Source organism: Bos javanicus, chromosome 5 (assembly GCF_032452875.1).
Source record: "Bos javanicus breed banteng chromosome 5, ARS-OSU_banteng_1.0, whole genome shotgun sequence".
NCBI lineage: Eukaryota > Metazoa > Chordata > Mammalia > Artiodactyla > Bovidae > Bos > Bos javanicus.
Genome location: NC_083872.1, coordinates 108,660,940 through 108,682,395, shown reverse-complemented (window position 1 = coordinate 108,682,395; position 21,456 = coordinate 108,660,940). Strand labels below are relative to the sequence as shown.

The window sequence follows — 21,456 nt, the reverse complement described above, 5'->3', positions numbered from 1 at the left end:
CCCTGTCTCTGTGTGGCCAGGAGGGGGCTGTGGGGCCAGGATTCCCTGTCAGAACCAATGGAAGCAAAAGCCGTTGATACGATAAAACTGCTCTTCACCTGGGAGAAGAGAACATAAGCCCTGCCTTCGGAGGTCAGGGCTGTTCTTGCCCTTTTCTATTTTGGTGGTTCTAACCCTCTGCCACCCACCACCGCCACCACCGCAGCCCAGAGGACAGCAGGTGGCAGCCTAGCTCGCGCTGAAGAGCCGTCACCTTGGTTTCAGACCAAGTGAAGTCGCTCAGTCGTGTCCGACTCTTTGCAACCCCATGGACTGCAGCCCGCCAGGCTCCTCAGTCCGTGGAATTTGCCAGGCAAGAACACTGGAGTGGGTTGCCATTTCCTTCTCCGGGGGATCTGCCCGACCCCGGGATTGAACGCAGGTCTCCCTCACTGCAGGCAGACGCTTTACCATCTGAGCCACCAGGGAAGCTCAGACCAACAAAGTTAAAACCAAAGTCACTGAATAGATGACAAGATTCTGGGGGAGAGAGTCCTGAAGTCCCTTTTCCTAAAAAAAAGCCTGTGGATGCCCGAGGGTGCCAGGGCTGCCAGCTCTGTCCTCGGGGCAGGGGTGTGTCAGCTCCTAAGTCACCTCTGAGCATGTTCTAGTGCAAGTGCTGCTGAAACAAAAGGCCTGAGCACCGCTCCATGACGTCAAGCGGGAATTCATTCCGGAGGGCGAGGGAGTGGATGTCTCCAAGTCAAAGATGCAGACTCGGGGAAGAATGAGGGCAAGAGCTTGGCGCAGACGCCAGCCCATCCCTGCAGCTCAAGTGAGGGATGCTGACTTGGGGTGGGGCAGGGACGAGCTCACAGCTGAGAAAGCAGCTGTCTCAGCAGCCCCGGGTGCTGTCCCCAGAGCACGGTCCCCAGGCCAGGGTGGCAGTGACAGGCCATCCTTCCTGCCCGGCTAGACTCCCGCCATCACCACCGAAGGCAGAGTCACACTAGACCAGATTGCCGCAGGTCATGGGGCTGGGGGCGGGAAAACCTGCCCAGGAGGACACAGGGGACACAGGCGTGGGGTCAGCGCTTGAGCCCTGACCGAGTAGGACACTCGGAGGCCAGGGGTTACTCACGGGCGCAACGGCGCCCACAGCCACCTCCAGGCCAGGGAGCCCGAGCAACTGTCAGGCCAGGATTCAAAGACGCCCTCATCCACTTCCTTTCCGGCACCACGGGGATCACCGTGAAAAGGGCGCCTACAGACAGCTCAGGAAAGGACTCGGGAAAGCCAGGGGGTGTCTGTAGGCCTCGAGCAGGACGGGAGGGGCTTCCTTGGCAGGTAAGACCTGGCCTTCCGATGCAGATTCAATCCCTGGCTGGGGACTAAGGTCCCACATGCCTCGCATCCACAAAAATCAAAACATAAAGGAGAAGCAACACCGTAACAAACTCAATAATGAAGACTTTTAAAATGGCCCACATAAAAAATAAAGCAGGACACGACCCAGTGTCCCACCCTCCAGGTTCCCTATGCAAAAAACCTATTCCTACACTTAAAATCAGAATGCATCCAAATGCTGGAAATTCCCCTGAAAAAAACTAAATAAACCCAAGGCAAAAAGGGCTGGGACCTCCTCTCGTCTCTTAAATTACATAGGAGGTTAACAAACCCCCAAAACTTTCAGTCAAGACACACGAGGCTTTTATTTTTGGCCATGCCGTGCAGCAAGGGGATCTCAGTTCCCTGACCAGGGATCAAACCTGCAACCCCTGCAGTGGAAGCCCAGAGTCCTAACCACTGGGCAGCCAGGGAAGTCCCTACATGAGACCTGAATTTCCCTCTTAGTGTAGACTATGTCACAAGAGTCAGACTCACCTCTCCTAATCTCACCTACAAAACACAAGTGAAACAACACATCTGCTCACTGGGGGCTGGTTACAATCGCGTGAAGTGCTGAGTGCTCCAACACGCCCCCTTGTAGGATGCGTTCTTTACGTGTTATTTTTGTACCTCTAACGATAAATTAGTAACTGCCCCTTGGAGCTGGCTCTCCCCTCCACTCTTGTGCCTGGGACCCCAGTTATGATCAAAGTGTAAGGAGGGCCGGGAAGGCTTGAGCTGGGCATGAGCACTGGTTTTTATACTGAAAGTGAAAGTGAAGTCGCTCAGTCGTGTCCAACTGCAGCCCACCAGGCTCCTCTGTCCATGGGATCCTCCAGGCAAGAATACTAGAGTGGGTTGCCATTTCCTTCTCCAGGGGATCTTCCCGACCCAGGGATCGAACCCAGGTCTCCCACATTGCAGGCAGATGCTTTAACCTCTGAGCCACCAGGGACCCTCTTTATTAACTCATCATCATCCTGCCTGCCATCATTAACACGTTAGGAAAATTAAATGGAAATGTGAAATATACAAATTACAAGATTTATCTAATTAAAACTGCCAGAGAACACCTTCAACTTTCGCACTCTCAACACTACACTGGGGAAACCACAGTATACAATATGACCTTCAAAAAACTGGTAGCCCAGTGAGTGACAAACCCCAAAGCGTCCTGAGATGTTGTACTCGGTATAGAAAATACCTTTGTGGCCAAAGAATCCTGACTATTAATAATTTCACAAGAGCTTTATCTGTTGGTCAGTCCACAGACAGCCTTTTCAGAATGGTCTCCAGCACTCAGAGTGGGATGTTTCCAGAAATTTAAGCTTCAGTATCTAAATGAAGGCTTCAAGTTAAGAAGTACCAAAAGCTATGAAGAGGGAAGCTGAGGCAGTATTTTCTTTAAAAAAAAAAAAAAGGCACAACAAAAAACATTCATATTCCACTTGGTTTTTTTATTAGAAGTTTGAGAATACAGCGAGGAGGGACATCCCATGGTGAATGGGGCCATCGCACAAATGCCCTTCTGAAATCCCAGCCGTCTATGATCCCCAAAAATGTGCTTTGTGGCTTTGACAATTTATAAACGGGAAGGGGGAAATACTGAGAAGGCCACTCTTCAATGGGTGAGAGGATGAAGCTGCAGAGGTCCGAAAAGGCCAAGGGCCCGAAGAGAAAACGAACATCTGCACAGAGCAAGCGAGCCTCTGACTGCTGAGAGTAAGGCATCCAGGCGCCGACCTGTGGGGTTCCCAGCAGGCGGAGGCGTGTGTGAGGCAGGCCAGGGCTTCGAGGACACACGGAGGTGGGTGCACACCCGCTTCCCAGGGAGGGGCCGGGGTGGGGGCTGTCACGGGGTTGGGGTGGGGGGACGTCTGGTTGGTGATCACGTCACTTTCTAAGTGCTTGTGCTGTGTTGAGCCAGGTGCAGCTCCTCTTTGGGGGGGGGTGTGTGGGGGGCGGCTGGGCCCCGGACTGCTGGAGGTGTCCCGGGGGCCGCATGTAACACACCGCTTCCCCGGGCAGGTGACCGGACGCAAGGCTGGCTTCTGGGGGACATCCTGAAGCCCAGGGAGCCTCCTCCCAGGGGTGCAGTGGGGAACTGTCTCGTGGGCCGTGCTCCTTGGAGGGGTAATACTGCTCTCCCACCTGTCCACACGGCACCAGCACGCCCAGCACCGGGGGCAGTGCCCTCACTCAGGACCAAAATACTCCCAAGTTCTACAAAAGATTCTTGCTTCCTGGTTCCCAGGTTTTGCTGGAGACACAGGGGAAAGGAGACACCTAACCAAGAAAAAAACCCACACTGAGTAAACAGGAGACCTTCCCACGCTCACAAACACTGGTGGAGGCGGCCAGCCCAGCTCAGGACCTGTTCACGTGTGACGGCTGCCGCTCCAGGTGCGATTCAACCATCACAAGTTTTTGCTGAGAGTAAAAAATGGACTCGGGGATATGTGGGCAGGTGCAGGCCTCCCAGGAGCCAGACCCTCCACACCAGACTCTGACACCCCCACAGGACACCTTTGGGGCTCAAGCAGCCTTATTTGAGCAGCTCCTCAAAGACACAGCTTCAAGGAGCCAACCAGACTCCCTGGCAGTAATGTATCACTTCCTTCTAAACCTTCCTACCACACCACCCCTAGAAAACTGGGCTCTTGGGTGCTGGTCACCCCAGCACTGGTGGGTAAAGGGCTCTCGCCTGAGGTGTGCTGCTGGCTTCCCTGTTCCTGGAGACCTGATCGGGGAGGTGGGGGTGAAGGGGGGTGAGGTTGTGTTCACGTGCCCAGCCCCCAGGCACCAGGACAGCACCATAGGGAGACTCTCCCCCACCACAGTTGGCAGGCCCTGGGCCCCTGTGCGGCTAGCCTCAGGCCAGGAGCTATGGTGCCAGGGAAGGTGGTCTCTCTCCTGGCAGGAGGCAGGGGCTGAGGGGGAGGTAAGACAGTGATTCTCCTGGAGGGACTCATACAGAGTGGTCCAGAGCTCCACTGCAGACACCTCATCCCCACCCCTGCAACCACAAAGGATGCGGGAAGCCCTGCACGCACTCCCCCAATCCCCACCAGCCTCAGTGATGTTCCTGGGTAGGTGGCACAAACAAGTTGCTCAAACTCTGACACGTCACTACTGCCTTGATCTCACACACCCCGCTTCCCCCAGCAAACACGCCGCCCCCGCCTCGCGCTCTCCAGAGTCGCCAGGCGGGGCGGGACAATGCTGCCCCAGAGCCCGAGGTGTCCCCGTTGGCAGAAGGCACCCGGGGCGCCGGGCGTCATACATTCTGGGGCTGTCGCCTGATCCTTCGGCGGTCACGTGTGCAAAACTGGAACAGCGTGTGGCTCTCGCGTGTTTCGTTCTATACAAAAGCCTCCCTCCCTCCCCTAGCCCTGTGGTTTAAACATTTATATAAATTTTTATTTAAACAGTAAGTTAGAAATCTTATTTACATTAATTTCTTTGTTCTCCCAAAAGGGCATCTAAAATCACACTGCCACCCCTCAGAGGACATAATAAATGTTCGCCAACACTGGTCGGTGTCACCGTTTCTAAGGAGAGAGGAGGGAGGAGGAGGCGCCTCCAGCTGATGGCTACAAGCGCAGAGGCCAGCGTGCCCGCGGCGCGAGCGCCCTCCGTCGGCCAGACCCAAGAACAAGGCAGGGCTGGGCCATCTCGCGTCTTCTCCACCTGTGAGGTGTGATTTATTTTTGTTTTCTCTTCCCAGTTGCGGACCACGTGGAGCCCTGGGGCGTCACGAAGCCCCGCACTGTGGGGCTCCTCTGGCACTGGCGTCACGGCCAGTGGGGGTCACGTCCCCGGCCTCTGGCCGCTGTCACAGTGCGTCCTCTTCGCTGCAGCCTCCGCCGACCATGAAACGGAACTCTTGGAGGTTCGAGACCCCGTGGAAGTGGACGAACGCGCCAGCCACCACAAAGATGTGGAAGAGCTGATGAGAGTGAAACTGGGGATAGAAGCAGGGAGGGCGAGACGTCACTAAACGTCGGCAGAAGATCCCGAAGACCACGCGGAGCCAGGGCAGGGGTGGGGCGGCGGCTCAAATTCAGGCGTCCCTGGTCTCAGAGCACCCAGCAGGCACAGCACATTCTGCTGAGGGGAAGGCCCGCTGTCCCCACAGAGACGGAGCTGCGGCCCCAAGCTCGGGACGCAGCGCACACTGGCGCCGGGGCCCAGCAACGCGCTGTGTTTCCTGTGCACTCTACTCCTACTCTGGCCATCTCAGGATACCCCACCTTCCCCTCAGGGCCAGGGCTCTCGCTGCTGTGAGGATCTAAAGGGGCTGCTGACCCGACAGAAGGCAGGCCTCAGGCAGTCATGAGGGCGATGGGGAGCAGCCGTGCACACAGGGAAGCTTCGCTCCCTCCCTGACCGCTCAGCTCCGGAAGTGCAGTCTTGGTTCCTAACAGGCCACGGACCGGGACTCATGAGTGGACTGGTACCAGGCTGCCCATTGGTCCCCTGCATTTTCTCCCCTGACCTTTTCCTCCTCTCAGTTTACCTTTAACAACTGTCTGGTTATCCCACCTCCTTTCCAACCACACACAGAATTCTGATGCTGAAAATGACCTGGGTAAAAACCCAGTGTGTCCCCCTCCTCCCACACACGAGACCAAACGGAGGAGGCCTGAAAACCTGCCGCCCGGCACGGGGACAGGGGGACGACGACTCCACGCCTGCCCTGAAGGCAGCACGCTGAGTAAGGAGCACCCGAGCTCCCGGACCGGTCCCGAGAAGGCACTGGCGGCCCATCACGGGGCGGCGGGCCTCACAGAGGGGCTGCCCCTGCAGGGCTCGCCCTCAGCCCTGCACTCACCACGCTGACACAACTCAGAGGGAAACTGGGGCGAGGGTACTTCCTCAATCATGTCACTTCCCTGGGTGCCAGTAACTAACTCACAGATGGACAGATAAGACAGTGAACCCTGCCCGCCCCCAGTTGCTGACCACACTTACCCAGATGTCACACTTGCCGGGGAAGAAGCGCTCGGGGATGCGGGCAGCGTACAGGGCCGCCCCCGTGATGTATAGGCCGGCCATGAGCAACAGCCAGCCGATCTGCCCGATGGTGGCGGCCTTCAGGAAACCCTCCGAGATGACGTAGTGCAAGGTGGGGATGATCCCACTCAGGCCGAGGCCCAGAAACACTCCTGGGAATCACAAGGACACAATAGAGACAAGGAGAAAGAAAGGAGGAACAACTTGGCACGATGCCAGTGACTCTAAACTGAGCATCTCAAAAGCAGGATATAACATTAGCTTCTAGTTTGAAAGGAAAAAGAAGGTTCTTCAAACCCTGGGATTCTGCCATGCAATTCAGCACGGCTACGTTCTAAAAAGAGATCTATTTACAAAGGCAAAGAGAGAGCCTCCTGCTGAAAAAGCCTCGGCTCCACAAATCAGCAGTCCTCAAGGAGCTTGGAGTGATGTGTTGCTGAATGCCTCAGGAACCAACAACTCAAGTAGTTGGCTTACAACACCCTATATGCGCTTCTTTATAAGACGCAGGTTACAGTACAGAGCAGTTCTGTAGCTTTATCCTTCCTTGAGACAACGGACACCCCGGGGTGAGAGTGAGGTGGGGCGGGCGATGAGAGAGAGAGGGGCCCCAAGTCCACCAGCATGGCCCCCCCACAGTCGGACTGCCTTCGAACCCTCTACAGCAAGTGATCTGCAAACTTCTGGACATGCCCTAGGTTATAAGACTGAACTGAGTCTGGATCACCAATTTTTTTTTTTAATGAACTGAAATAAAACATATCAGACTGTGTCAAGTTGAAGGTTAAGTACCATTTTGTCCAAGTTGTATAATTTATGTTACTTATGTATTATAAAGACGTGTCTAGGATTGAAAAAGAAAACGTCACGATCAGAAACAGCCTAAAGGTAACCGGGGCCTAAAGCCACCGTGAAGTGTGTGCCTCAACCAAGCACCCCATGGACAGGAAGTGCAGGTAAACTGTGGCTTGGGCTTTAATACAAGATGATTTAAAGCAAAAAGACTGAAAGGACGAGCACCCCTTTTAGGACTTCCTGTTCATTCTCGCCAGGCACTGGGTGTGGTACTAGAGGCAAAAACACTGAGGGCACAGCCCTGGCTCCAGCGGGGCCAGCCAGGCCCTCGCACCGGAAGGAAGGGGCTTTTGGCTGGTTTCCAACCAAACAGGCATGATCCTGAACATAAAACCCTCTTCATCCTGTACCAGAGAAGGTGTGTGCTATCTCTATAACACCATCAGTTTGGGAGTAAAGACTCTTTTTTTTTTACACATTTTAAAATGAAAATACATAGAAAGGAACCATTATTTCACAAAAGTTATGGAGCCACAGCTGTAAGGACCATGTACAGCCCTAGACTCACGTACACGGTACTACCAGATGCATCAGCTCAGCACCCACCCCCACTGATGCTGTGAGACGAGCAGGGACACCCCAAGATTACAAGCCCCTCAAGAACAGGAACTGTGACTTCTCCACCTCTGCATCACAAGTGCCTAGCCTGACGCTTGGCCAACAGTGGCCCTCTTGTGCAGACTGGCAGCACGGAACCCCAGCCTGGGCTTCTTACCTGCTCTCACGCCCCGGTACTGGGGGGTGGCGAACATGTCCCACTGGGAAACGATGATGGCTGCGATGCCCAGAACACAGATAACAATCAAGTAGATGAAGCAAGGTTGCGGGTTACAGTAGAAGGAGTAATAAAGCCAAGGAACAAAACTTCCCATAATCAGAAGAGCAATACCAGAGTAATCCAGTCTAGGATAGGGAAAAAAAAAATCCATTTACTGTTGAACATCGCTGCCCACTACAGGCTCCAGGCAAGAGTGCCCGGCAGGCGGCATTGAGGGCCCTGCCAGCGCTGCTGGACGTGCTCCCTGAGCCCACGGGCTTTGGGCCACGGATCCAAACAGGGACTCTGCAGATACTTACTTGGAGAAGATCCTGGAGACCCCTTCTGAGTGGCAGTAGACTGTGTGGAACAGCCATGAGAAAGAAAGGCAGAGAATGGCCCCCAGGAAGAATAATCCGAAGACCACCTTTTCCTGCAGGGGGGCCACAAAGGAGATGTTGGGGCGAAACATATAAAAGATCCCCAGGCACAGGAAGAACACACAACCTAGAGAAGAGGACGGAAGAAAGCCAGGATTACTACTTTCTGAAGAGAGCGTTATGTATCAATTACATTTTTAGTCCTGACATCTGAATCAAAATTCTTCTGAACAACTAAATCTTATCCAAAACATTGGTCTGCTCCAGACACTGTTGGTATCACATGCCCCTCAGCTTCACAAGCTCAGTATAACAGGGTAACTTGTGATTAATCCAAAAAGAAAACAGACAAGGCCTGCTAACTAAGCCCACCTCTACCTCTAGATCCGTAAGAAATTCCATTTATAATGTTTTTGGCACATGTGCTGAAGCCAGGTTTCAAAGGCCCACTCGGCAGTTTCTTTTGCAATGAACGCTGACCCCTCTAAACTCTGCTAGGAAATACAGCTTGTCTCCACCAACCGCTCTAAGGAACCACCTGCAGCTCTGATCCTCACCAGCTGGCCCACAGAGTCAGGAGTTAGGGACAGTGAAATGCTATTTGGGCAATTTCAAACCGTTTTTAAACTGTTCTTCACAGTAAGATACTACATTCTTATTGCTTAGGGAAAGGCTACTTAACACAAGACAAACACAGAAATTAAGAAGTTAAAACATTTGCTAAGTGATTCTGTGTGATCATTTAGTAAAGTTAGAAGTCAGCAACAAACTCGATCTGATTCTCTACTCTGATCTACTCTCTGATTCTGGAGAACTTGGAGGAACAGAGGAAATCAAACATGTGGTAAGATACGTACATTAAACGGGGAAAAGCCAGACTACTCAATACATTCACCAGGTTGTGCGATCGTCACTATTTCATTTCAGAACATTTTCACTGGCCCAAAAAGAAGCCCCACGCCTGCTCAGCCATCGCCCATCACCCCGCCCCCGCCCCCCAACAACCCTAACAAGCACTGATCTACTGGACTTTGCAGCTCGTGGACTTCCCTACCTGGGGTACTTCGTGTGTATGGATCGTACAGTGCCCGGCCTTTGTGTCCGGCTGCTTTCACGTCACACAAGGTTTTCATGGCTAGCCCGTGCTGTCGCCCATTCTCAGCAGGGCTGTATAATACTCCACTGTATCCAAATACAGTATCCATATACTGCACTTTATTTATAGGTCAGGTGATAGATACTTGGTTGTTCCCACTTTCCCCTTACGATGAATAAAGGTGCTAAAAACATTCATGTACACACCTTTGTGGAAATATGTCTTCCATACTCTTGGGTATATACCTAGAATTGCTGGTAACTCCGTTTAATTTTCTGAGGAACTGTCAAGCTGTTTTCCATACAGATTGCGCCATTTTCCAAGCCACCAGCAATGCGTGAGAGTTCTAATCTTTCCATATCCGGGCAAAGACCCGTCACTTTCCATTTTCTTGATAACAGCCCTTCTTGTCAGTGTGAAGTGGTATCTCACTGCACTTCCTCAAATGACTCACGATGTCATTGAGCACCTTTCTCATATGTTCACTGGCCATGAGGAATGACTTTTAAAAGTCAACTTACTTCTGTGAAATAACTACTTTCCTCTTCATGCTCGTTAAAATATTACAGCCAATTTTGCAGTGCCTTTTCCTTGGCCTGGTTTAAGGACATGTCTGAAAACCTAGTGTAAACTGAGACAACCAGAGACAACCACGGAGGAACTGCATCACTAGCAATCCAGTAAACAGCAACTGCAAATTCAAAACACACTTTTTAAGTCCTGTCCTTACCCTTAAACACAGCAGTGGGGAGGACCAGAATGGTCACAGTCATCATTACTACTCAACATACCCAAGAGATGTGTCCAGATGTTGCCTGTCTCGGTGTGTATTCTGAAAATGCTCTTAAAACAGGCCCGGAAAGAAGGCATGGGGGGCCGGTGTCCATGCAGGAGGAAGTCGTTATCCTTGAGCCACTCAGGTAGCACGTCGTGAGGGATCACTCGCCATCGACCTTCCCAGACCTGGAAGAGGATCAGCAAATACTTCTGTGGGTTTAACTGTCGATTTAGCAACATCGACGGCTATCTCTTACCACATTGCCTTACAATGAGATAAAGTAAACTATCTTTAGAAAGACAAATGCATTCAAAGGCATATGGCCTATATTCTGAAAAAACTGACTGAGGAAAAAATACATTCTTTTTATTGGGGTAGGGGAGCTTTTCTAAGGAAAAGGAAAGAGCAAATGAAGTTACAGAAAATACCCAGGCGACTTCCCTGGTGGCCTAATGGTTAGGATTCTGTGCTTTCACTGGGGAAGGCCTGGATTCAGTCCTGAGTCGGGAAACTGACATGGGCAAGCCACGAGACATGGCCAAGAAGGAAAAGAAAGTGCTTTCCAGCTCTGTTTCGGTCTGGCCAAGGCAAGATGAGCAACTGAAGTTCCGCCCATACAGAAGCTCCTCCTTCATCCTTCACTACAGACTTTGTGTTAATCGTTCAGTAGTGTCCGACTCTCTGTGACCCAATGGACGGTACCCCACCAGGCTGCTCTGTCCATGGAATTCTCCAGGCACGAAAACTGGAGTGGGTTGCCATTCCTTTCTCCATGAAGTCGCTCAGTCATGTCCAATTCTTTGTGACTCCGTGGACTATACAGTCCATGGAATTCTCCAGGCTAGAATACTGTAGTGGGTAGCCTTTCTCCTCTCCAGGGAATCTTCCCGACCCAGGGATCAAACCCGCATTTCAGGCAGACTCTTTACCAGATGAGCCACCAGGGAAGCCCAAGAATACTGGAGTGAGTAGCCTATCCCTTTTTCAGCAGATCTTCGCAACCCAGGAATCAAACTGGGGTCTCATGCATTGCAGGTGGATTCTTTATCAACTCAACTACCATATATACCAGGAAAAATCCCTGTTGTATTAATAAGTAAGACCATTTTTATACTTAATATTCCTGTTGGTAGGGGAAAAACGAAGAATCACACTTAGGTACCTCTTGCTAAAATTACCTCCCTCTCCTTTGGTTTCTCTTCCAATCCCAGCAAATATAATCAAATACAAAGAGCAAAGGGGTAGGAAAACCTTGGATCTCTGTCATTACCCAGTTGAAGGAGCCTTCATTAACTACAAAAATCCTCAAGCCTCAGTGTCCTCGTTTATAAAGCGAGGACCAGAGTATGGGAACTTACGAGGATCCACAGAAATGACCCCCAGCATCCCCACCCCAAAGGCGGCGTGCAATCCCCACAAGCAGCCACCCGAGAGCTCAGGTCTGGGGAACCACCAAGGAGCGCAGCCTCCCGCCCTTTAGGCCCCTCTTCCTCGCTGCCATTCCCCTCAGGCTCTAAAGGAAAGGGATGGGGGTGGGGGAGCCCCTCTTAAAAGACACGCCAGCCTCATTACCCTGCTCCTTTCACGTCTCAGCCCAGCGAGCTCACACCGTAAGATCACTTCCGCCTACACTAACCTGCCTTTGCTGAGCCAAACAGACGCCAAGGAGGAGGCAGAAGCACGTCCACCTAGGGCTTCCCCTGGCACCCACCTGCCGGCCACCGTGCCCGCCACACCCTCCCCTCCCTGCACTCCACCGGGGTGGGACGATAAACCGAGAACAGCAGTGACCCCTCACAATGGCGCTCATGCTCCTCCCGACCCCGGGCCTGTGCTCACCCGCCCTCCCCCTGCTGGTTCCTAATGTGCAGCAAAATAAACTCATCGGTCACCAGATGCTGTACTCGGCTTTACTTGGGGAGAACTTTATTTTCTAAGATGGAAACCAATCCTCGCCTCCCTCCAGGCAGTTCACAGCCTGCAAACGGCTCTGCTGTGATCGTATGAGGAGAGCTACTGTGTTATCACACGAGCAGTTACTAGCTCTTACCAGTGACACCGGTACACAGTGTCAGAGCGACTTTCCCCGATGTTTCTAAACACACACTCTGGCCTCTGAAGACTGGGCCCAGGCGCTGTGCCTCCATTACACTGCACCTGCGGCTCAACTTGCAGGGCAGCCAAATGCCGACCAAACAGGTATCCTCCCCGCTCAACTCCAGGCAGGAAGAACAAGGTCAAAGCTTAGTCAAAGACACCTTTGTTTATAAGCTTGACAAGGGCAATGCCTAAATCAAACATCTTAGCAATGGCTCACTAGGTTGGTGTTAGATCATATGATAAACAAAACATAACAAACAAAAAAAAATGACCCACAAAAGACCTCTATGTCCACATGCGCCAGACTATGCTGGTAGACTAGCAACGACTGAAGGCTGGAATAAAAGAGACGCCAAACACAAACACTCTCTGAAGCCTAAATGATTTTATTTATTCCCCCTATTCCTGTAGAAAAGCCTTCTCCACAAGGGAAAGCACACAAGCAAGGTGGCAGGACACCGCATTCTCAACTGTCTGCTTACTTGCTTCCAAGAAATAGAATCCGGTGTCACCAAATACAGGCAGGCGGGTTTATCAAGGACAGTCAGAAGCTTGGCCGCGGTGGGTGGGGTGACTCAGGGAGCCTGCCCCTTTCGCTCAGACACACTTCTAGGGGATAATACGGGTTCATAATAATTTTATGACCCACTCCTTTTCCTTCAGTAAATCATAGTCTATAGCAAACAAGTGTCCTATTTATTCACCACCTGTTAGCTCTTAAACTGGAAAGTTTTATTTGCCTTACTCTCTACTCTTGGTTCAGAAGGGAGAACAAAAACTCAAGTTACCTACAGCACCCCACTGATCCATAAATATAAAAATCCCTAGTGGCTGACACTGAATACTCAACTCTGAGATTTAAGGGAAAAACTTGCTTTTGGAAACCAAAATGTATCATTTGTATTCCTTTGCTCTAACTCTACTGAGACAGTGATTACTAGAATGGGTTTAATGTTTCAATTGGCTTTTTCTTCACCAGTTTTCAAACACTGACTAAAATTTTCTGGGCTCTAAAAGTAGATCCATAAATGTTTAGACTCTGCCACCCTCTCCCCGAAATTCCTCTGGTCTTGAAAGACATGTCTATATTCAGATTATAATGTTTTCCTCTCAGCTCTGGTCCAAACTTCAGGACTCTAAGTCAACTGGCCCCAATTATTTCTAGCATCATTGTAAATGTAGAAAAACCTAAATTTAGTTTTTAGGATCTAAGACTATATACATAAAAAGTCTTGGTTTCACAAAACTCATGAAAAAGCAAAGTGTCAGAAAATTTTTTCTCTAAATGATCAAGAGTTCTTCAAAAACGTTTAATAATAAATTTACACACACAGGTTGAACTGTGTTGACCTGAGGTCACACCTGCCAGGACCGGATGGACCAAGTGGCTAAACCCATACATACGTATCAGGGTCCCTGATGATGTTTTCGAAACAAGCAACCCCAATTCCAGATGCCATTTTAGGGGAACAGAGCCCCACGGGGATCCTAATGACTCAGAAAACATACCAGCCACACTGACAACACTGGATGTGTGTTAAGACGAGGCAAGTCCTCCCTGAGGAGGAGTCTATCACCCACTGGACCCTGAGAGGAGCAGCACGCTGCAGAGCCTAGCGACACCATTTCAGGGTCTGCAGGCATCAGGCACCCCCAACTCTGCTTCCTTCTGTCTTATCTAACTGGTCAATACAACATCTACTCTGTGAGCCGGTTTCCCAGCTAGATGATCTAGTTTTCTCAAACCTTTATCAGGGCTGCTGTAGACACACGAGGACTAGTGCACTGAACAGGGCTAATGTCCTGACGCTGCTCCCACTCACGGGGACACACACTCTCCCCAAAGGGACGGTACTCCCGCTCTCCTAACTCGCAGACTTCTGTTTGGGAAGGACTAAACATACAGCTGCACTTTGCTGGAGCAGCAGTGAAGAGATACCCCACGCCCAAGGTAAGACGAACCCAAGTAAGACGGTAGGTGTTGCAAGATGGCATCAGAGGGCAAACACACTGAAACCATACTCACAGAAAACTAGTCAATCTAATCACACTAGGACCACAGCCTTGTCTAACTCAATGAAACTAAGCCATGCCCGTGGGGCAACCCAAGACGGGCGGGTCATGGTGGAGAGATTTGACAGAATGTGGTCCACTGGAGAAGGGAATGGCAAACCACTTCAGTATTCTTGCCTTGAGAACCCCATGAACAGTATGAAAAGGCAAAATGATAGGATACTGAAAGAGAAACTCCCCAGGTCAGTAGGTGCCCAATATGCTACTGGAGATCAGTGGAGAAATAACTCCAGAAAGAATGAAGGGATGGAGCCAAAGCAAAAACAATACCCAGCTGTGGATGTGACTGGTGATAGAAGCAAGGTCTGATGCTGTAAAGAGCAATATTACATAGGAACCTGGAATGTCAGGTTCATGAATCAAGGCAAATTGGAAGTGGTCAAACAAGAGATGGCAAGAGTGAATGTCGACATTCTAGGAATCAGCCAACTGAAATGGACTGGAATGGGTGAATTTAACTCAGATGACCATTATATCTACTACTGCGGGCAGAAATCCCTCAGAAGAAATGGAGTGGCCATCATGGTCAACAAAAGAGTCTGAAATGCAGTACTTGGATGCAATCTCAAAAACGACAGAATGATCTCTGTTCGTTTCCAAGGCAAACCATTCAATATCACAGTAATCCAAGTCTATGCCCCAACCAGTAACGTTGAAGAAGCTGAAGCTGAACGGTTCTATGAAGCCCTACAAGACCTTTTAGAACTAACACCCAAAAAAGATGTCCTTTTCATTATAGGGGACTGGAATGCAAAAGTAGGAAGTCAAGAAACACCTGGAGTAACAGGCAAATTTGGCCTTGGAATACGGAATGAAGCAGGGCAAAGACTAATAGAGTTTTGCCAAGAAAATGCACTGGTCATAACAAACACCCTCTTCCAACAACACAAGAGAACGCTCTATACATGGACATCACCAGATGGTCAATACCGAAATCAGATTGATTATATTCTTTGCAGCCAAAGATGGAGAAGCTCTACACAGTCAGCAAAAACAAGACCAGGAGCTGACTGTGGCTCAGACCATGAACTCCTTATTGCCACATTTAGACTTAAATTGAAGAAAGTAGGGAAAACCACTAGACCATTCAGGTATGACCTAAATCAAATCCCTTATGATTATACAGTGGAAGTGAGAAATAGATTTAAGGGCCTAGATCTGATAGATAGAGTGCCTGATGAACTATGGACTGAGGTTCATGACACTGTACAGGAGACAGGAACAAGACCATTCCCATAGAAAAGAAATGCAAAAAGCAAAATGGCTGTCTGGGGACGCCTTACAAATAGCTGTGAAAAGAAGGGAAGCGAAAAGCAAAGGAGAAAAGGAAAGATATAAACATCTGAATGCAGAGTTCCAAAGAATAGCAAGAAGAGATAAGAAAGCCTTCTTCAGCGATCAATGCAAAGAAATAGAGGAAAACAACAGAATGGGAAAGACTAGGGGATCTCTTCAAAAAAATCAGAGATACCAAAGAACATTTCATGCAAAGATGGGCTCGATAAAGGACAGAAATGGTATGGACCTAACAGAAGCAGAAGATATTAGGAAGAGATGGCAAGAATACACAGAAGAACTGTACAAAAAAAGATCTTCATGACCCAGATAATCATGATGGTGTGATCACTGACCTAGAGCCAGACATCCTGGAATGTGAAGTCAAGTGGGCCTTAGAAAGCATCACTATGAACAAAGCTAGTGGAGGTGATGGAATTCCAGTTGAGCTATTCCAAATCCTGAAAGATGATGCTGTGAAAGTGCTGCACTCAATATGCCAGCAAATTTGGAAAACTCAGCAGTGGCCACAGGATTGGAAAAGGTCAGTTTTCATTCCAATCCCAAAGAAAGGCAATGCCAAAGAATGCTCAAACTACCACACAATTGTACTCATCTCACACGCTAGTAAAGTAATGCCCAAAATTCTCCAAGCCAGGCTTCAGCAATATGTGAACCGTGAACTTCCTGATGTTCAAGCTAGTTTTAGAAAAGGCAGAGGAACCAGAGATCAAATTGCCAACATATGCTGGATCATGGAAAAAGCAAGAGAGTTCCAGAAAAACATCTATTTCTGCTTTATTGACTATGCCAAAGCCTTTGACTGTGTGGATCATAATCAACTGTGGAAAATTCTGAAAGAGATGGGAATACCAGACCACCTGATCTGCCTCTTGAGAAATTTGTATGCAGGTCAGGAAGCAACAGTTAGAACTGGACATGGAACAACAGATTGGTTCCAAATAGGAAAAGGAGTTCGTCAAGGCTGTATATTGTCACCCTGCTTATTTAACTTCTATGCAGAGTACATCATGAGAAACGCTGGACTGGAAGAAACACAAGCTGGAATCAAGATTGCTGGGAGAAATATCAATAACCTCAGATATGCAGATGACACCACCCTTATGGCAGAAAGTGAAGAGGAACTCAAAAGCCTCTTGATGAAAGTGAAAGTGGAGAGTGAAAAAGTTGGCTTAAAGCTCAACATTCAGAAAACGAAGATCATGGCATCCGGTCCCACCACTTCATGGGAAATAGATGGGAAAACAGTGGAAACAGTGTCAGACTTTATTTTTCTGGGCTCCAAAATCACTGCAGATGGTGACTGCAGCCATGAAATTAAAAGACGCTTGCTTACTCCTTGAAAGGAAAGTTATGACCAACCTCGATAGCATATTCAAAAGCAGAGACATTACTTTGCCAACAAAGGTTCGTCTAGTCAAGGCTATGGTTTTTCCTGTGGTCATGTACGGATGTGAGAGTTGGACTGTGAAGAAGGCCGAGCGCAGAAGAATTGATGCTTTTGAACTGTGGTGTTGGAGAAGACTCTTGAGAGTCCCTTGGACTGCAAGGAGATCCAACCAGTCCATTCTGAAGGACATCAGCCCTGGGATTTCTCTGGAAGGAATGATGCTAAAGCTGAAACTCCAGTACTTTGGCCATCTCATGCGAAGAGTTGACTCATTGGAAAAGACTCTGATGCTGGGAGGGATTGGGGGCAGGAGGAGAAGGGGACGACAGAGGATGAGATGGCTGGATGGCATCATTGACTCAATGGACGTGAGTTCTGAGTGAACTCCGGGAGTTTGTGATGGACAGGGAGGCCTGGCATGCTGTGATTCACGGGGTCGCAAAGAGTCGGACACGACTGAGCGACTGAACTGAACAGAACTGAAACATACAGCATGGAATGACCAGGAACAGCCATCTTACCTTACAAACAAACTCTTCCATCCTCTCCATGGCATGGTGGGCTTGCAGGAGGGGGGACATGCCCATGAACCCCTCATCTTCCTGAGATTCTCCATCATCGCACTCACGCTCCTCCACGCTCTGCAAGGCAATCACAGAGACAGTCAGGGACAGAGGTCAGGAGCCAGAGGAAATGAACAATACCTTTTCCTTGAAAAGATTACACTGAAAATCTCTTAAGGTTAAAACAAGGCCTCAGACAAGTTAACAGTATAGGAAGTAAGGTCTGTCTATTATAGAATTACTACAAGTACTAAAAATAAGAGGTGCCTGATTCTTCTCTGCAGACAACTGAACTATGACAGCAGCATTCCTGCTTGTTTCAGTAGCAAGGTTCAGGAGTGGCCTTGGATGCTTTGTTTTTTGCTGTAAGAATTATACTTGTTTCTATATGAATATTATCTTGACTTAGAATTTGTGTTCACTGTTCTATTTGTGAAAGTGTCCATCATGACCGACTTTGCCACCCCCAGAGACTGTAGCCCACTGACTCCTCTGTCCATAGGGTTCTCCAGGGAAGATACTGGAGTGAGTTGCCATTCCCTTCCCTGTGATCATCTTCCCGACTGGGGATGGAACCAGGTCTCCTGCATTAGCAAGCAGATTTTTTTTTTTTTTTTTTTTTTTTACCATCTGAGCCACCAGGGGTGGTTATTTGTGTAGCCATTTTATTCTACAGCCTCATCATTAAGGCATCCCAACTTACAAGAGTAACTTTTCATGGACATTTAGCATCCTTCCATTTTAGATTGGGTTATGATGGAATTCTCCCATCTAAGTTCTAACCAGAAGAAGTTTGTGGTCATAAGCTAACCATACTCTGACTGTGCTTAGCTTCTGAGTTTGGACAACATCAGGCACAGACAGGTGGTATGGCCATAGACTACAGTGGAAAATTCTAATTTGAGGATTACATTCCCCTAAAGCAGTCAACCTGCATTTCTCATAACCGAGGTAGTTTCTGTCATTTTCAAAATCACATGTGGATTGTTATATTCCAGTTGCCTTGGCCTTTAGTTTGGTCAGCTGTACAATGAGCATACTGAATTCAGTTGTTGTAAGGTTTTCCACTCTATTGTTACTTCATACCCGTTGAATTTCTAAATGTTTTGACCAGTGTGTGGTCTTTTGTTCTTAAAATTGTGTTTAAAGTTAATTAAAGTAGTGAATCCTCCTCATGTTAAAATTTTCAATGTGTTATTAAAGAAGTTAAAAGTTAAAAAAAAAAAAGAATTATACTCATAGACCACAAAATACTATTACATATACAAAGCTGAGACATTACTGAGGGGACAATCTCCAGTAATCCCTCCTGAAACGTGTAAAATAAATCTAATGCAGTAAGTGCTCTAGGGGAAAGGAGGAAAAACAGTGTAAAACTATTTACTAAATCCTTAAAACACACCAAGCCCAAAAGAAAGGCCATTAATTTAATCCTGACAACTCTTACTGTATCAGTATTCTTATCTAAACTTATCTATAGCACATCAGGCAGGGACTTCCCTGGTGGTACAGTGGATAGAATCCATCTGCCAGTGCAGGGGACGTGGGTTCGACCCTGGTCTGAGAGGGAGTGCCACCGCACGCTCTGGGGCAGCTAAGCCCACGTGCCACAACTACAGCCTGCGCGCGAGAGCCCAGACCTGCAGCGACGGAGCCCACAGGCCACAGCCACTGAGCCCGTGCGCCTGAAGCCAGCAAGGCTCAACTGCTGAGCTTCAGTAGTGGAAGCCCGTGCGCCTAGCGCCTGTGCTCCACGGCAGGAAAAGCCACCACAGTGAGAAGCCTGAACACCACAGCTAAAGAAAGCTCACACACAGCCACAAAGACCCGGCACAACCAAAAATATTAACAAAATAATCCCGTGCACCACAACTGCTGAGCCCTCTTATAACAGAATACTCACAAACATGTCCCCAAAAAACAAATGTCTAAGACACAGGACTATAAATAGCTATTTATTGTGGTCAAGCATTGCAGAGTTGCTAATTAGCGATCTTCACAGAGTGGGTGGTAGTAAATTAAGTTTCCTTGGTTAAACAGAGGATAACACGGGAGGAATTAAGTGGCCAGAACAAGGACAAAAATGTTTTCTCCACGACACATGGGCAAATTTACAGCTCTGCCACATGATGACGGTCTGGAAAAGTCTGCGCTGGGCACGATATACATTATATAAAAGCCTCTGGCTTCCAATATGGACTCTAAAGAATGACCCTGTCAGGATTGGAAATTACTTTCAATTCCCCTTCCAGTGGCCACTAAACCACAGACCCAAAGATCTGTTTCAACAATGAACTGCATCTAAGGCGATCACACACGAGGGCTAAACGCACACTATGTTCTGCTGCTCTCGTCACACCTCTAACTGCCATCAACACGAATTATGAGGAGAAACAGGGCAGTATGAATGGTGAACAACGAAAACCCAAGCTGCCTAAAGTAAAGGCAGAAACCGTAATGCTCCAAGGCTTCCTATGAATAAATCACTATATCTACACTTAAAGAGACGTCAGTGCTCTGAAGTGAGTACAAAGACGCTTTCAAATCATTTTTTCCTGCCTCCGTCAGTGAAGTCCATCTGTGAGAAGAGTTAAAGTGGGTTATATCTCAAAATACAACAATATCCAACTGATGATCCATACAAAGTACAAGCTAAAATGTTAATTCTCCAAGGTGTACTTTACCTTTGGAAAGAGAACCAGAGTGATAAAGACCGAAGTCCTTAAAGATCAGTCTACTGGGTGTCTGTCTGCTTCCGCCCAGCTCAGCTCAATTCAGTTTAATCAATACTTATTAAAAGGATGTTTTCTATAAAGGTGAGTAAAATACAGTCTCTGCCTTCCATGCGTGTACAATCTAATAAGGGACCAAATTAGCCACAAAGATAAGTGTAACAAAAATAAGGTACAGTCAGTTTAGAAACAGAATGTGGAGCTCAAGAAAGGCTACATGAGGAATTAGAATTTTGGAAAGATACAAGAACTGTCGAGAGGGAAAAGCAAAAGCACTATTTTGAAGAAAAGAGACTAGTTCAGTTCAGCTGAAACTTAGGGGAATAGCTGGACATAAATTACATATTTACATACTAAAAGTCAGCAGACAAGTGCCACAGGCTACAATCGTTGTTGTTCAGTTGCTCAGTCGTGTCCAACTCTTTGTAACCTCATGGACTGCAGCACGCCAGGCTTCCCTGTCCTTCATCTCCTGGAGTTTGCTCAAACTCATGTCCATTGAATGCCATCCAACCATCTCATCCTCTATCGCCCCCTTCTCCTCCTGCCCTCAATCTTTCCCAGCATCAGGGTCTTTTTCAATGAATCGGCTCTTGGAATTAGGTAGCCAAAGTATTGGAGCTTCAGCTTCAGCATCAGTCCTTGCAATGAATATTCAGGGTTGATTTCCTTTAGGACTGACTGGTTTGATCTCCATGCTGTCCAAGGGACTCTTTTCCAGCACTACAGTTCAAAAGCATCAATTCTGTGGTGCTCAGCCTTCTTTATGGTCCAGCTCTCACATCCGTACCTGACTACTGGAAAAACCACAGCTTTGACTATATATACCTTTGTCCACAAAGTGATGTCTCTGCTTTTTAATACACTGCCTAGGTTTATCACAGCTTTCCTTCCAAGAAGTAAGCATCTTTTAATTTCATGGCTGCAGTCACCATCAGCAGTGACTTTGGAGCCCAAGAAAATAAAATTTGTCACTGTTTCCACTTTTTCCTCTTCTATTTGCCATGAACCAATGCGACTAGATGCCAGAATCTCAGTTTTTTGAATGTTGA

At 48.5% G+C, this 21,456-nt stretch overlaps 1 protein-coding gene across 4 annotated transcripts in view; it reads right to left on the bottom strand.

The window, feature by feature from the left end:
- The window catches only part of ADIPOR2 (adiponectin receptor 2), a 51,388-nt gene that overhangs the window by 941 nt on the left and 28,991 nt on the right, over positions 1–21,456 (bottom strand). For 2 of the 4 annotated variants that reach the window (XM_061418370.1, XM_061418371.1), the window contains exons 3-8: positions 17,631–17,750; positions 10,264–10,435; positions 8,317–8,503; positions 7,955–8,142; positions 6,343–6,536; positions 2,805–5,332 (exon numbers count right to left, since the gene is read on the bottom strand). In XM_061418370.1, coding sequence (XP_061274354.1) covers positions 5,204–5,332; positions 6,343–6,536; positions 7,955–8,142; positions 8,317–8,503; positions 10,264–10,435; positions 17,631–17,750 — 990 coding nt within the window. In that variant the 3' untranslated portion in view covers positions 2,805–5,203. Of the gene's footprint in view, positions 1–2,804; positions 5,333–6,342; positions 6,537–7,954; positions 8,143–8,316; positions 8,504–10,263; positions 10,436–17,630; positions 17,751–21,456 lie in introns of those variants that run through there. The other 2 variants (XM_061418369.1, XM_061418368.1) reach the window with 1 other exon arrangement.